Source organism: Branchiostoma lanceolatum, chromosome 13 (assembly GCF_035083965.1).
Source record: "Branchiostoma lanceolatum isolate klBraLanc5 chromosome 13, klBraLanc5.hap2, whole genome shotgun sequence".
Taxonomy (NCBI): Eukaryota; Metazoa; Chordata; class Leptocardii; order Amphioxiformes; family Branchiostomatidae; genus Branchiostoma; species Branchiostoma lanceolatum.
Genome location: NC_089734.1, coordinates 2,147,537 through 2,165,487, shown reverse-complemented (window position 1 = coordinate 2,165,487; position 17,951 = coordinate 2,147,537). Strand labels below are relative to the sequence as shown.

The 17,951-nt window shown below is 42.0% G+C and overlaps 1 protein-coding gene across 1 annotated transcript in view; it reads left to right on the top strand.

Annotated features, from left to right (window-relative positions):
* The window catches only part of LOC136447412 (G-protein coupled receptor 54-like), a 41,413-nt gene that overhangs the window by 19,443 nt on the left and 4,019 nt on the right, over nt 1-17,951 (top strand). Inside the window, exons 2-3 of the mRNA XM_066446324.1 lie at nt 16,828-16,963; nt 17,466-17,692. Of these exons, the coding sequence (XP_066302421.1) occupies nt 16,828-16,963; nt 17,466-17,692 (363 nt within the window). The remainder of the gene's footprint in view (nt 1-16,827; nt 16,964-17,465; nt 17,693-17,951) is intronic.

Genomic DNA, 17,951 nt, shown 5'->3' with positions numbered 1-17,951 from the left:
TGATCACACTTAGAGTCCAATTGCAGGTCAGCAATTTTAAGAAAATAAGTTATCTTGTAAATGATTGTGTTTAGCAGGAAGCGGATGTGACATTTGTCTTATAAACCAGCCGACAACGATGTAGTGTTATTCTCCCACGAAGCCCTCAGACTGTTCCAATAAGAGACGGAGAGTTTTTGTCCTCGTCGCCTTCTAATGCATGCTTATCGAAGCTTTTCAGACAGTGTTCTGAATACGTTAGCCTGTCAAGTTTGCATTTCTAGCGGTAGTACTGATGTTGCATCTAGCACATATCCCTAAATACCCCGTTTTCGAAAAATCCCGAATTTAAGTACCCCACGAATTTATGTTACCCAACGTTACTTTGAGGATTCTAAAACCACGCAAAATCGTGCCGTAGGATGATCTCTTGTTTCGCAACTTCCTTCAAAACTCCGGCCACGATTTTCAGTAATACTATTATAAGTTCTAACATCACAACAGCGTCATAGTTTTGCATCATTTAGCGTTGTTTGAATTTATCATGTATAGAAATGACTAAGTAAATTGACTTTCAAAATCCAATTTTTCGGACCCTAATATTGCTTGGGTTTCGATTCTTCAATGGTGTTCTTATAATCCCTCTCTCCCACACCTGCTGCCGTTGCCAGGAAATTAGTTTGGCAGGCGAAGGAGGATCTGTCGCGTCTGACGTCATGTTCCCATTGGTGTTGTTTGACGTAGAGGAAAATGATCAGTCTAGACGTGGGTATGAACTTCATCCGCTCTGCTCCGATTGAAAACACGATATATTGAACAAAATGACAAATTTGAGATCCAGGGATATCCGGATTTTAAGGCACAGATAAAATATGATTACCCAAGCTTCTGAGGTCGGTGACTAACAGTCAATTTCTATGTTAATCGGTAAATTGAAATGAAGGCCTCTGGCAATGGCCTGGCGTTCAACGAACTTTGTCCAAAGGTTTTCATGTATCAAACCTGCCGTTTTACATCTCGGGTCTCACGTCAAGTTCCAACCGGTGTGGTCTGACGTACATGCAAATGCTCCTTGTAAACGTGGATATCAACTTTATTCGCTCTACTCTGATATTGAACAAAATGACAAATTTTAGATCTAGAAATATCCAGGCATTGACTGTTCAAGCTTCAGACGCAGAAGTCAGTGACCCTCACCAACTTCGTAGAGTTTGAAACCTTTGGGTAGCTGTAGGTACTGACAGTCTTTTTTCCTCTGAAATCACATACATCGCGGTGGGCCACGGAAATTGAAACGTATGCCGCTGGCAGTCGTCTGGCTATCATAATTAACTTAGGTTAACTTTTTCAAAAACTTTTCATTTGTCAAACCTGTGTTGTCGTTGATGGTGTACTCCTTGGTCTTCTTTCATATCTTACCTGGTGCCATACAGGAAATTAGTTGGGCGGATTTTCCGTGTCTGACGTCATGTTTCATTGGCTCTTACCTATCGAGATGCACATGATCCGTCTAGACGTGATATAAACTTTATCGGGTCTCCTCTGAATGAGTGCACCACGAATTGAACAAAAGTTAGATCTAAAAATATCCAGGCACTGCTGAAATATGATTAGCTAAGCTTCAGAAGTCAGTGACTGACAGTCAATTTCTATGTTTGAAATCGGATACGTTGTTGTGCCATGGAAATTGAACTGAAGGCCTCTGGCAATCGTCTGGCAAGAAACTTTTTCCATTTCTCAAGCCTGTACCTTTGCATCGTGGGTCTGACGTCAAGTTCCCATCAGTCTCGCCTGACGTAGGTGAAAATGATCCGTCTAGATACTAGACGTGAGTCTGTTTTGATAGAGTGCACCACGAATTGAACAAAATTGTCAAAAGCTAGATGTAGAGATACAGAGGGTGTTCGTGAAATATGATTGCCCAAGCTTCAGAAAAAGTCAGTGACCCAAAAAACCCGTTCGGTAACTGCACTATCTTGGGGCCGGGACTGGCAGTTTCTTCTATGTTTGAAATCGTATACATCTCGGAAATTGAAGTGAAGGCCGCTGGTAGTCATCTGGCTATCAAAGTACTTTTGCCATCTCTGGAACCTGCGCTTTCCTTAATCGCGTCCTCCTAGGCCTTACCTCGCGCATCTTCTGCCATTGCCAGGAAATTAGTAGACGGAATTGTTGGTCGGTGGTGAAAGTCTTGGAAGTCAGTGACCCTGCCTACTCAACTTTGGTCGCTGCAATATGTTAGAATTTAATCTAGATCTGACCTACTACGTCGATTCCTTTACGTTCCTATCCCTTTTCTACTTTGAAGTGTCTTGCGGAGGCGTAATCTTCCGCAAAAGCGAGACTGAACGCGGAGAAGGGACGGGGGCGCAATAGTTTAGAGTGTTTCCCCGAGAATTAAGAGTATCTGGCTTTAAACTCCAGACATGCCCCGATGCTGGGCCCTTGTTACAGGCACTTTCCAGCTTTTTCCTCACTTCACTCAGCGATTACCTAGCTTCACTTTGTGACGTCAATCAAATAGGTCTTGTGTTGGAAGAGAGCCACACGTCGAGAGAGGTTAATGAACTAACGACACTTACTGCAAAGAGTAGGGGTCCTTCTCGGTGTGAGTAAACCAAACATTACAGTTTAATGGATGTAGACAGAAGACTCTTTAAGACTGTGGCATGCTGCCCAGAAAGAGGACATGCCGCGGTCTTAAAGAGTTTTCGTCAATACGTCACCATCTCAGTTTATTGATTCGGAGTCGGCATGTCTGGAGTAGAGGAGTGCGTTGATAGGGTGGCTACCTATGGGATGTATGAACCTTGCGATTTCTTGTTTGATGTTTCCGCCAGGAGTCGAACCTAAGATAGTGTTTTTGATGGTTCCATGATTGAAAATTATTATGTAAGTGTTGTTAACAATTTATTGATCATCTGTACTTTTGTGGAGGCGTTGAGCTGCCTTGAGTCAACTAAGAGGACAATGAATCTTTATTCCATCAGTTCTGAACCTCACCAACATTCGTTCCGTTCCGTCGTATTTCTAGACATCTACTGACCTTCATTGATTAGTGTACGGACACGGGTGTGCTGAGGACTAGCTGCCCCACCCAGGTCAAGGGCATTAGATTCATTCTTCCCGCAGTGGGACGTTTTTCACGTTCATGATTTGTTCATTATCCAGAGGTGATGTCCTGGTATCTCCTAAGGTCTTCAATCACTAAAATGTGTCCCCAGGTTGCATACGTCTTCGTAAAGGCCTTGTTATACGCCTTCTTCCGTAATTGAGAACCGCGAGGAGGGAGTTCTATTATTTCCCATCCATGTTTTCCTAATGTACTTCGTGGAATAAAGTTACTTCTCTGATTGATCAAAACAAATTAAACTGTTTATCACAATATTTGAATATTTTGCCTGAAGGAACTACTGTAACAGCTCTTCGACTGCTAACGCGTTTTTGTTAGCAATCGACATGGCGTAACTTGTCCAAATAAACGTCGTTTTGAAGAGCATTTTCATCAAGGTAACGTTCTCGACGTGAAACAGGTTGTTGCCTGTTGGCGTGTTATGCAATAACGGCTGCGTGGAATATATTTCATTTGTCAGAATTATTGCCAAATGGAGTCGTAATAATAATAATCTTTGAAGCTTTCCAAGAACCGACTACAGCCCGTGTAGCGACTTCACAGACGTTTTCGCTTATCATATGCCTTAGTACATCCCAAAGACATGTATTGAACATCATTCTTGACAAAATTGCTGGGAGTGAAATAGTCATAAATCGTTGTTAAGTGCGATGAGCATAGATTGTATACCATGTGTTTGTATGTGATAACAGTTAAAAGATGACGCATAAGTAGTATTTTGTGCTTCTTTTGCAACAGGCCAACCAACGTTCCTTCTGCTAGGCTCCCAAGTCTGGTAAACTGCTATTTCAGATTGGAAAGGTTTATAAGTGAGAACCTCATGTACTGGTGTCATTTAATCTGTACACTTGAAAAAGCCGGTCGTGGTACTAGGCTGAATAAAAGTTCTAAACGGGAACTATATGGCTCCAGATATCTTACCGAGGGACGACTGTAGTGTGACAGTTGTCGGTTAGCTTGAGGAATACATCCAATCTATTCTATACTGCTATTTTAGATTGGTTACTCCTATTTCACCGAACACACACAGCTACTACTCGTTTCGATAGAAGAAGTGTCGTTTACCTGGTCGTTTCACACCGTACGCCGTATTACGCAGATTGCTATTTGTGGAGAAAGTGAAACTACAGTATTTCTTTTCCATTTGCTGTAATGACTATGCTTGTAGTGGTGCAAAGGCCTAGGTGATAAGAGTGTTCGTCTTACATTCGGTAGCTCATGAGTTCGATCCCCCGCGGCCGAGATATACCAAAGACTTTCTCAGATACAAACTGCTTTCTCAGCTTAGCGCTCAGTGTTTAGGAAAATGTAAGGAAGTCTGAACACTAGCCCCCAATGTACTTATTGCCCAATCGTTTGTGGCCCACTGGCTTAGGAACAGAGGTTGGCACCCTGTATGGTCACCTTGTAACTTTTTGCCGTGACCTTGATACCATGGAATGACTTTGTACGGTTGTTACAAAGCTAGTAGATTGTTACATCTCCTCAAACATTTGATCCTCAAATCGAACGCGCCTCCGGGAACAATTTCCTCCGTCCGCTTGATGGCGGTAATTGCTTTCGTTGCTTCACCTCTTGAGAAGTAACCGGGTATCTGCGAGACGCGCAATTTCAGGCTGCCTTTTATGTTGGGATGCTTGAGATTAAAGGAAACGTTCAAGCCCAAATCTGCAGCACAAGTTCAAAGCGTATTGTCGAGGCTTTTAAAACTTACCTGAAATCAGTTTCAAAGTTGCTTTTTTATAAGATTTTCGGACGATTCTATGGGTCCTTTTCTTCTTGATTGAAAAGAGATAGTTTTCATGTGCTAATTTAGTCGTGAAGTTATGTTAAAGCGTCTTCAAAAAGTCAATGGTGTAAAAGCATTATAATCTAAGTCCTATCGTGAACACAAGGAAGTATAACAGAAATCATTCACTCCTCCTCTTATTCCACTGTGTTTTTTTATTGGCGAGAACACTCAGCGTTCATAGTTCCGCTCTGTTCTAGTGAACCGATAGTTATCAAATGATGCATCTTATGATCTTATCTTTCTATGAAGAACTTTCTGCGATAACTTTTTTCGTCCGCTTTGTCCACTGCATCTGGTGAGCAAATACTCACCCTTCAAAGTTCCGCTCTCTTATGTAGATCCGATAGTTATTAAATGATGCATTTTATGATCTTATCTTTCCCAGAACTACTTCCTGTAGGCCATCTGGCTCCTGCGTCCCGCAAATCCGAAAACCATTGAAATGCAATCATCTGAAGCAAATACAGCACCAAGACTATCAACTTACGTCCTGAAGCAACTGTTAGGATCCTCCACTGATTCTCAAAGTCAATAAAAATCGAAGCTAACCGGCCTATCCGGCAGAGCCTGAGCTAATTGAACTATAAATTGTCATGGCTTTATCGCCGATATGACTATCTATTCTTGTGGTGAACACAGCATTGCTTTACTTCAATGTCATCTCACCATGGAGGGCACTTGAGTATCGTAAGGAATTGACAGGGTGTCTGTTAAGATAACACTAATACGACGTTATTTTTCCAGGTTTACTAGGGTCATGTTGTCGATGTTCCCCCCTTTTTTTAGACAACTGATTCGACTCGTTCACTATCTGTTATTCAGTTGTAAATGTTGTCTAGATACTGGAGCTGTATTGTCATACTCTTCATTAATACCAGTAACAACTTAAGGAGTAGATCCCGTTGAGCCTTTTCTAATTGAACCATTAATCTTTATGACTTTATAGCCCACCTGGCTATCTATCCTTGTGGTGAACAGAGTCTACCTCTACTACGATACTTTGAGTACCATAATGAATTGGAAGGGTGTTTGTAGAGATAACGCTATTACGACGTTGTTCATCCCGGTTTGCCAGGGCAATGTTGTAGATCATCCTCCTTTAGTTTGTGATATAACTGGTTCGACTGGACTACTATCTGTCATTCTATTGCAAATGATGTCGAGATACTTGGGCTGTCGTGTCACCCTTCTCATCATCACAACAACAACTTTAGAAGCAGATCCCACTGAGCCTTTGCTAATTGAACCATAAACATTTGTGACTTAATAGCCCATCTGGCGAACAGAGTCTACCTCTATTACGATGTCCTTTCACCACGAGAGGCGCTTGAATATCGTAATGAATTGGAAGGGTGTTTGTAAAGATAACGCTAATACGATGTTGTTTATCCCGGTTTGCCAGGGCAATGTTGTAGATGTTCTTCTTCCTGTAGTTTGTGATACAACCGGTTCACTATCTGCCATTCTGTTATAAATGTTGTCTAGATACTGGAGCTGTCTTGTCATACTCGTCATTGTTACCAGTAACAACTTTAGGAGTAGACCCCGTTGAGCCTTTGCTAATTGAACCATAAACATTTATGACTTTATAGCTCACCTGGCTATCTATCCTTGTGGTGAACAGAGTCCTTTCACCACGAGAGGCGTTTGAGTACCATAATGAATTGGAAGGGTGTTTGTAGAGATAACGCTATTACGACGTTGTTCATCCCGGTTTGCCAGGGCAATGTTGTAGATGATCCTCCTTCAGTTTGTGATACAACTGGTTCGACTGGACTACTATCTGTCATTCTATTGCAAATGATGTCGAGATACTTGGGCTGTCGTGTCACCCTTCTCATCATCACAACAACAACTTTAGAAGCAGATCCAACTGAGACTTTGCTAATTGAACCATAAATATTTGTGACTTAATAGTCCATCTGGCTATCTATCCTCGTGGTGAACAGAGTATTCCTCTACTACGATGTCATTTCACCATGGGAGGCGTTTGAGTACCGTAAGGAATTGACAGGGTGTTGGTGAAGATAACGCTAATACGACGTTGTTTATTGTTGGGTTTGCCAAGGCCGTTATATTCTGTTGTAAATGGTGTCAAGTTGCTTGGGCTGTCGTGTCATCCTCCTTATCATCACAAGCAACAAATTTAAAAGCAGATCCCACTGAGCCTTTGCTAATTGAACCATAACTATTTATGACTTTATAGCCCATGTGACTATCTATTCTTGTAAAGATAACGCTAATACGACGTTGTTTATTGTTGGGTTTGCCAAGGCTGTGTCATTCTGTTGTCAAGATACTTGGGCTGTATTGTCATCCTCCCCATTATTACCAGCTTCAACTCTAGTAGTAGATCCCGATGAGCCTTAGCTAATTGAACCATAAATCGTCTGGCTTTATCGCCAACATATCTATCTATCTATCCATCTGAGTGGTAAACACAGCCTTGCTCTACTTGGATGTCATTTCACCAAGGGCGACGTTTGAGCGCGATAATGGATTGGCAGGGTGTCTGTAAAGATAACGATAACGCGACGTTGTTTATTCCGGTTGGGTTTATCAGGGTCATCCTGCGGGCGTTCTTCCGGTAGGTTTTGATACGGCTAGTCTATTATCTATCGTTTTGTTGTAAAATTATGACAGAAATATGCGTTACGACACTGGGATAGCTTTGTCATCGTCATCATCATATCAGAGTTAATCTCCTAATCAATAGAAGGACATTTCAAAATGTCCTTGGTCAAAAGTATTTTTTTAAGGGTATTCCATTTATCAAGTATTGATGGCACTGAGGATTATCGTGTTGAGTGGCAAAGACTATATAAGCCTATAAAAGCTCACTATCGTCTACGATTCCTGTCACTGTTAAAATAAGTTATGAACAACTGAAGTGCAGTGCCACGTCGTTCTTGTCTGTCAAAAAGCATAGTGAAACAAAAGACAATTGCTGTCAAATTGATCGTACTAAATATGTAGGGCCAGTCAGAAGCTAAGCAGTTTTGGAACGAGTGTTAGTGATAGACCAGTGCTCAGCCACACCTACATGATTAAATTACAGGGAATAAAAAGGAAAAAGGATCCCTTTCGCGTACAATCGTCTGATTCTAAACGCTTCTAGTCTTTCAGACATGAGGTTCAATCCAGGACAACATTGAAAATTGACTCCTAGTGAAACGAGTTTGAAATAGCAACTCTGTAGACATTCACCTTTACTGCTAGAATCGATTGTGCATGTGCTCCGTTAACGTTCTGATGCCAGGCTAAAAGTGTACAACTGAAGGCTTTGTTAGGTGAATCATGTATATGGTCAGGAATGACAAAGGATACATCTATACTCTTAGCCCATAGAAGTGAAGGCTTACCATTGTCTTGCAATCTGTGGTCTGGTATTATGTTTCAAAAGACGGCCATTGATAATGCAACTTTTGGCAAAAAGCCATAAATTTCGTTGTCTTAGTATCTACATGCGCTCACAGAATTATATTTTGGAAGGTAGAAGAAAAAAGAAATTCTTGTTTGGACTTGGATCCCGACTTCTGTAAAGTTGAGCATCAGGGCGAGTCAGAGGTTAAAGAGTTGTGAAACTCTTAACACCGTTGAAAATTCCCCGAGAGGTAATGATACTCCTCCACCGAGTAAAGCCAGCGGCATAAAATTACATAGAATCAAATATCCATTCGTGTTCAATCCTGTAACTCCAAACGCTTCTAGTCTTTCAGATATGAATTTCAGTTCATGACGGCATTGAAAAGTGCTTCCGAGTAAAACGAGCCTGAAATTACACACAAGGCCTTGGTAAGAAAATCCTGTAATAATGGTATATCATTACCGACGTGGGTCTTCCGGAGATAGCCTTTCATTTCATACCGGTAATTCAACACCAGTCTCGCACTGAAAAATGTGATTGACACGATTTTACCTCTCGATCTACGAAGTCGATTGTGGTAAAAGCTCAGGTTATTTTGGCCGGTCCTGTCAGCGCCGCCTTGTGGATGTTCCTCCTGTAATTTGTGGTACCTGGTCCAAAGTTACAACTCTGTAGGCGCCACCTTGTCGACTAGTTAATGTCAAAATCAATTGTCCACGTGCATCCTTTAAGGTCAGATGCCACGCTCAAAGTTCACAAGGCTTTGGTAAAAAAATCCTGAATATCATCACCGGTGCGTGTGTTCCGGTGATAGCTAAAGCTCGGTTCGGATGTTTGATAGAGAATTCCAATCATTTCGTTCCGGCCATTCAACACCAGTCTCGCAAAGAAAAGATATGGCAAGACTGGCACAATTTTATACTTTGCTCTACTTCGCAGTCGATTGTAGCATAAACTCTGATTATTCTGGTTGGACCTGTCAGCGCCATCTTGTGGATGTTTATCCAGGAGTCTGTGGTATCTGGTCCGACTGGTCAACTATTTGTCACTGTCGTACATGGTGTTTAGGATATGCGTTACGACTCTGGAGTTATCTTGTCATTCTCGCCTTTCGAAACATCATTGACGTCAACGGCATCATTATCCTTTTGACTCTCCACACTTATTTCTCATATTGTCGTTTTGATTTTCTTTTATCATTGTTACTGTACATCATCATCATCATCCTCATTGTCATCATTATCATTGGTTTTATCATGACCGCCACCACCATCATCATCACCTGAAGTTTACTAAAACTTTAAGCAGATTCTACTCATCAAGGGTTGATGGCAATCCTGATAAGCGTCTTGAATAGCAAATGATGCGTCGTTTAAGACCATACAGGTGAAGGCTTGCCGTTGTCTGGCAATTCGGATATGATTTGCCATTATCTTTGAAAAGACGGTCACTGATGATGCAACTTTCGGCAAATGCCCATAAACATCTTTGTCTTTGTGTCTACCTAGTACGTTTACAGTGTTGTATTCTGGAAGGCAGACGCAATCTTTTCTGCTCGTTCGATACTGACTTTGTGGAAAGTTGAGCACGAGAGCTGGACAGAAGTTAAAGAGTGGTTAAACTTTCCGGAGCATTGAAATTTCCCCGAGTGCACGTGGTAATGATAGACCACCACTGAGTAAAACCAGCGGTGTCAATTACACATAATAAGAGTGAAATAAGCCCCCTCCATGAACAATCCTTTAATCTCAAACGCTTCTGTTCTTTCAGATATGAAGTTCAATCCAGGACGATATTGGAAAGTGATTCCAAGTGCAAAGAGTCTGAAATTACAGCTCAGTAGGGGGTCACCTCGTCGACTAGTTACTGTCAGAATCAATCTTCCACGTGTATCGTTTAAGGTTAGATGGCACGCTGAGAGTTCACAAGGCTTTGGTAAAGAAATAATGTATATCATTACGGCAGTGTGTTTCTCAGAGATAGCTGATGCTTGGTTAAAGGATATTTGCTGAAGAATTTCCATCATTCAGTTCTGGTGATCCAACACCTGCATTATGCAGAAAAGATGGGACTCACACGATTCACCTCTCTGTCTTCTTCGCCTTCTCAATTTGATCGTGGCACAACCTTTCAGCTGCAGAAAATCCTTTGCACAGCAAAATAGGCTAAAGTGCGTAAAAATGTATAGTTGCCGTAGAGAGAGCTAGAGGGCGGGTATTCCTGGAGCCCGTTGGACTGGGATGTACATCATTAGAGAGAGCAACACGGGTGACAAATGCCTACTGATGAGAAAGAAACGATTCAGGGCAACTGTTCAAGGGCGTTACAAAGGCAGGGCATTAGCGTATAGTAACTTCGTCCTTCGCTGCAGCCGATTAGGCCAGCAACCTTGCGCCCAGTAGGGTGTGGCGTACTGGTAGCGCTCAGAGTTATATCGTATTGAAAAGGGAATAGCCTTTGTTTTTTGCATTGCTGATGTCGATTCTGAATCATTGTTGCATAACTTGCCATTAGAAACATTTCTTTGAACATGCATTACCTGCCTTATCAGTAATCTTTAATCAAAAGTTAATTGCTGATTTGCAAGACGCGTCCAGGGAATACTCCATGCTGATATTGATATACTGTGCTAATAATTGTACTGTGGTGTAAAGAAGAAAATAAAAGACCTCAGTGATAATAACCACCTGCCGTCAAAATAAACTAGTTCGGCCTTTTACCAATACAAAGTGCAGTCAATTCTCATTTAACCGGCTAGTCGGTTACCTCTGCTGAAAAGAAATAATTAGTTTTTGACCTTGTAACAACCAATGGACCAGCGGCACGTTGGCGAACTGATTGCGATCAGGCGATTTGACAAGGCACTCAACGAATTTCCTCGATAAAAAAGTAGCATTTTTACGCTTTGTGTATTTTGTTCATAATGGTACATTTAGCATGATGTTCTCTTTTATAGATTCAACGCTAACACATATCAAGTTTAGGACGCAGTGGCTCCAGTGAGATAGGGTCATTACATGCGTTTGGCGTCGTTTGGGAATACTTCGCGTCGGGACCTGGAATTGTGCTGCGGTGTTTAATTGCAGATGTCGACAATGATATTCTCGTGCATGGGTCCGGTGGGTGCGTTTTACCCGCCTGTTAAATTACCGGAACCAGCCTCATAATTACTCCAGCGGTGGGGAGGGAGTCCGGTCTGGTGGAACATGTTCCCGGACTCTATTTCCTCGCGCCATTACCATCAGTCATCCCTTATTGAGCAGATTCTATCTCTGTCAGGGCACGTGAGGAGATTGCGAGAAGTGATCATTTCCTACGGATGAGAATACCTGCCAGCTTAAGGGCTTGTGCGGGAAAACAGGTCTGCATGAGAAGGTTTTTGTCCGCTTGAGTCAATTGAAAGGATGTTCAGTTTTCCACAATTCTGAACAACACGTTTAAGTCAATTTACTTTAAAAGTAGGCATTGTGTAATCAATATACTTGTAGTGATTGCAAAGCGTGCCCGATGTAGCATATATGGTCATATAAAAACATGAATTTATTTGGATCAAAAAGTATTCATTTGAAGTTCTAAGATTATTATAACCACTAAGTCATATGGCCCTCGATTGTCATTAAAATACGGACGATAAGTCGTCCAGCGTGCTTTTCACATCTGCCTGCAACATGCACCGACGCCGGTGATAATTTTTTTGGGGAGCGCTGATTCACGTTTTCTAGCTTATCGGGGCCAGGGTCTTTTGCTGTAGCCCGGAATCAAGCCTTGTTAGCTTTGGTCCGCTCTCCATGATCCAAGATCCGCCAGATCTTGGGGAGCGGGGCAAAGCTAACAAGGGTTGATTCCAGGCTACTTTTGCTGGGGAAACCGCATTCCTCGGGAACCCCCATAGGCGGCATGACTAGGGGTTCCCAGCAGTTCGTGTTCCCCAGTAATACAGGGAGGCCTGCAAAGAAGGCTACTTAATATGGACTTTCCGAGTTAATTTACTTCTAAAAGGTTTTCACGAGAATGCTCTGTGACCATTGATTGTCTTTTAAAAGTCAGGATAGGTTATTAACGATCTTTGTAGAGGTCAAGAATAAGCTAGCTCAAGGACGCTTGCAATCAATATTCTTGGAGAAAACATCGTTAAAAATGTGGGTACTTTTCACAAACAAATACACCGTTGAGGTGTAGCATATATGATCATGTGAAAACATGTTATGAATCTATTTCTTATTAGAAAGTTTTTTTTTTAAGCTCTAAGATTTTCAACTTTGCAAAGACCTCATCATATGGCCCTCGACTGTCTTAATAAATCTCCCAACAACACGGCCATGGACGCTCCGAGATGATTCGCTTGAAATAGACTTAAATGAGGATGCTCTGTTGCCATTGATAGTCTTTTAAAAGTCAAGACAAGGCTTTTAACGATCTTTATAGAGGTCTGGAATAAGCTAGCCCAAGGACGCTTGTAATCAATATTCTTGGAGAAAACTTGATTAAAAAAGTGAGCACTTTTCAACAAACCTCTACAGCTTTGAGGTAGCGACTAGAGTTTTCACTCCTTGTGGTTTCGGCACACGGTCATATGGTCATATGAAAATATGTTATGAATCTATTTTAATCAAAATAGATCTTCAAAGACCGCTTAGTCATATGGCTCTTGATAGTCTTAATCCACGGATTCGTCCCAAGGGATTTGCACATCTCCAAACAGCATGGTCATAGACGCTCCGAGTTAATTTTCTCTTAAAAGGTTTACATAAGGATACTCCGTAGACCTTGACTGCCCTTTAAAAGTAAAGAGAGGTTATTAACGATCTTTGTAGAGGTCAGGAATGAGCTAGCTCACGGACGCTTGCAATCAATATTCTTGGAGAAAAGTTCGTTAAAAAAGGGGACACTTTTCTAAAACCACTACACCGTTGATGAGGTATTGACTAGAGTTTTCAATCGTGGTGGCTGTAGCACAGGAGCTCCCAGTGTAACATATAGTGTCATATAATTATGATAAAATATGTAAGGAATCTATTTTGATGCCTGTTTGCAACTTAAAGATTTGAAATATGCCGTTCTTCAAAGATCGATAAATCATATAAAAACGTCATTCGAAATTCGTCACTTTTTCAAAATCACAAGACACCAGACCTAGAAACTTCGAACTGTATTGAAATTACAACAGCACATTACACTGTGCAGCACCAAGCCTAGAAAATAATGTGATAGTTGGAAACTCCCCGAAAACTAGCTTAGCTTACAATCAATCTGTTCAGCAGGAGACTTTCTTCCAAGTTCACCATCCCATTTCTCATGCCACGATAGTCGGTAATATAAGCAGGTGGTGATAGACCACCGTGAGGCTTTGCGGAACTCCTATTATTATGAGCTCAGAGGAAAGCTGCGTTAGAAACCTGGGATCTCGTCCAAAATCACCATACCATTGAGAACTGAAGGATTTGCTATCATCTGTTTTACAGCTACAGTAGAGGAGGTGATACGGTCACACGTGGTTTAATATAGGCGACAATTTATCAACCTGAAACCTCCCTCTTAGAAATATGGGCATTTTACAATACCACGAGACACCATAACAGAAGATTAAGATGTCCGTTTCTTATGGCTGGTACATTTGTGAGAACATTTATCAATCACTTTGCCATTGAGAACTCGGGGATTTGCTATCATCTGTTTTGCAGCTACAGGAAGAGGTGACACGACCACACGTGGTTTAATAAAGCCGACAATTTATTAACCTGAAACCTCCCTCTTAGAAATATAGGCATTTTCCAATACCGCGAGACACCATAACAGAAGATTTAGATGTCCGTTTCTTATTGCTGGTTTATTTGTGAGAATAGTTGTTTGGATTTTTTTATAGATCGCTGAATCATGTTAATGCGTTATTCAGGATTCGTCACTTTCTCAAATTCACATTCAAGTACCTGGATGAGAAAACTTTATTGAAATACACTATGAAGCACCAAGCTTAGAAACCTGATGTTGTACATAGTGTTTGGGAGCTCCCAGAATCTAGCTTAGCTTACAATCAATCTGTTCGACAGGAAACTTTCTTCCAAGTTCGCCACTCCATTTCTCATGCCATGATAGTCGGTAAGCAGGTGGTGATAGACCACCTTGAGGCTTTGCGGAACTCCTACTGTTATAAGCTTAGAGGAAAGCTGCGTTAGAAACCTGGGATCTCGTCCAAAATTACTATATCGTGGAGAACTCGGGAATTTGTTATCATTTATTTGGCAGCTACATGAGGAGGTAACACAACCCCACGTGGTTTGATAAAGCCGACAATTTATCAACCTGAAACCTCCTTCTTAGAAGTATGGGCATTTTCCATTACCACGAGACACCATAACAGAAGATTTAGATGTCCTTTTCTGATGGCTGGTAGGCAGATTTCTGGGCACCATATTCAGATATGGAAGCCTTTAATCAATCTAATAGTATGTAGAGGGATTCTTTGTGTAGAGATGGGCATTTTTATAAGATCGCCAAGCTGGGTAAATTGCCAGTCCAGGTCTTTTTTCATTTGAAAAAGGTCTTTTTCATTTGCCGAGCAACATGCATCATCAGATTTATGAACGGCTTCAATCAACCGGGTTAACAGAAAACTTTGCTTGCACTTGAAATTTGGAAGTTTCCCAAGATATCACAGAGCAATAAATCAAAAGCAGATTCTTGCCAAATATTAGGTAGGGCTTTTCAGGCCAACTCGGCGAGAGTACACACACACACACACACACACATATATATAAATGCATCAATCTAACAAAACTTTGTTCAACATTTGGGCACTTTTCCAGAATCAAAGCCTGATGATCATCGAAGTGGGAGTTTTCAGTCACGACAATTTACAGGTGGGAGTTGCCAGAACAGCATGGGGCGCTGCAAAATCCTGTAATCAGCACATAAGTCGAAAAGCTTTTCAGGACATCTGGGAACTGTTCCAAGATCATGACATGAATTTTATCAACCAGGTTACTTTTACGGAAACTGTTACTATCGTTTACACCCTCCAACTCTTACCACTTTGCATACTTATTAGGTAAACTGATTCTTGGATCCGCTTTTCGGAAAACTTTTGATATCTATGAGGTGCAGATAGTATGCTGATTTGAAAATTAAATACTTGTGTTTTATTTGCTACCAGTAACCTTGACGCAAATCTGTTTGACCTCAGCCACCGTCGGCGTCCACCGTTTCTGTGCATTGAATCAGAACTCTAAGTTACGTCCTGCCAGTGAAGTAAATGGGTTCAGATATAAAGTTGCTGCATTTTAAGTATATAATTTTGATAACCTTGACTGTGACGTGTTTGACCTTGGTCGCCTTTAGTTTGGTTAGGTCACGTGCTCCAAGAATGTCCTGCTTACACTAGGCGGAGTTAAGATTAAGATTGTGGACGCAGTCTCTAACAGTATCATTCTGAATAACTCGTAACCTTGACGGTGACATGTTTGACTTTGGAAAGGACAGATGTTGTGCTCTAGTCCTTTAGAATATATGAATGGTTTATTTCAGAGGATACAAAAATGCACAACAGTAGCAGTCAAACGACTGAATTGTTGCTGTGGCATTTACATTGAAAATAGCTCACGTCAATTCACAATTGAATACGAAATACATTAAAAACCATTAATTCTTCAAGACAATATACAAAGATCACAGCGATATACGCATTAAGTAAGCGGACAATAATTGGTACGGCACTGTTGCGATAGCGGTTTGTATTGCAACGAGGATCGTTCAATTTGTGCGACGACCTAGTTAGGCGCCTACTAACGTGACCTCTGGTGAGTGGCAGAAAGTTACGAAATTGTTCGAATTGGCTGAGAGTCATCGCAAAGTTCGTGACCAGTTGGAGACGACGTGTCTGGAGGGAGGGTAGACCCAAGTGAACACAGGCATCAGTGTACGACGTGTAGTATGAACACGTCCTGTTGCAGATATAATACGTGGGGTTAGAACTAAGGTTACGGATGCAGAGTCTCTACATATGTTTGTTTTTCTGCATACAGATGACATTGAATACAATGTTTTTGACCTTGGCCATCAGAAGTGCAATGGCCGAGTGGGCAGAGTGTTCGCTTTGCATACGGTAGGTCGTGAGTTCGAACCCCGGCCGGGTCATACCAAAGACTCTAAAAATGGTACATACGGCTTTCTCAGCTTAGCACTCAGCATTTGGGAAAGAGTATGGCAGTTAAACACACGCCACTACTAGTGGAATAGCCCCCTGCTGTAGTGACTTGCACAAAGTTGTGCGGCCCAAGGGCTTTGGAACCGGAGATGGGCGCGTCTTGTTCTTTAGAGCAGTAGTAGAACCCAAACCATCTTTCTGATGCGAATGTGGATCTAAAGTTGAGTTTGTAGAATCTTTACATGTATTATTCTTTAAGAGAGGTGACCTTGACGGTGATGTCTTTGACCTTGGCCCCTAATATAAGGACACGCTCTGTTCAGTGGTAGAACGCTTACCGAACTTCTTATGCGGTGGAGCTAGACTTACGTTTGTGGAGTCCTTACATACATGTTATATATATTCTGCTGTTACAGGTGACCTTGACTGCGACATGTTTGACCTTGGCAGCCCTGAGTATGGACAGGTTCTGCGCCATTGTGCTGCCGATCCGCTCCATGGGATTCCGCCAGCCTAGGACAGCCGTCGCTGTTAGCATTTTCATCTGGATGGGTGAGTGCTCTATCCTGCAGTTCTGATTATTTCAGATAGGTGGCGTTGGTAAGCAGGTAGCAGCACTGTTGGTTTTACATTCAGCAAGTCTCCCTAGGCCCTTTGATAACTGAATTGGGTTCGGCCAGCCCAGGACAGCGGTCGCAGTGAGTATTTTCGTCTGGATGGGTAAGAATTATCCTGCAGTTCAGCTTATTTCCGATAGGTGGCGTTGGTAAACAGCACTGCATGTTTAACTTACAGCAAGACTACATTGACAGCAGTTGCTATACTGCAGTTGCCGGGTGAACAGCTGTGTTCTATACTGCAGTTCTAATGTTTTCTGATAGGTGGCGTTGGTTAGTAGAGATGCCAGCAATGTTTGTAATGTACATGTCCAAGTGAGACGACAGCCCTTATTTGTTAACAGCCAGGTTGTTCAAGTCGTTTTTGCCTGTCAGGACGATGGCGTTGACTTTTGATGCTTATTTTTGTATTATCGATTTTTTTTTCATTTTCACAGTGTCCTTCCTTCTCTCCATTCCCGTGGCCATCGTGCGAGATCTCGTGACGGTCACGTGGCGAGGTCACGTGCTCGTGCTATGCCGGGAGCCTTCCTGGTCTTCTGCGGCTGCGCAGAGTGCCTACGCGCTCTACACCGTCGTCATCACCTACCTGATCCCGCTGCTCATCTGCATGGTGGCGTGCGCATGGAACGTCCGCCATCTTTGCCGCCGGGCGCGACTGCAGGTATGGGTTTGTTCGTTTGTTTCTTTGTCCACTAGTGCTTGGAAAGATACATACGTAACTATTGTCAAATGAAGTCTTTCTAGCAAAAATTTTCCATCGATTAAACATTCAACTGTCTATCATGACTACAAATATTGAAACGTCCTGCACTTACTGGAACTAGGCGTGCAGTTATACGAACTATCACATTAGATGTCATCGTTGCTATAGCTACCGACCACGTCTACAGGTTTGTGGGATGTCTTTATAAGCCGCGTAA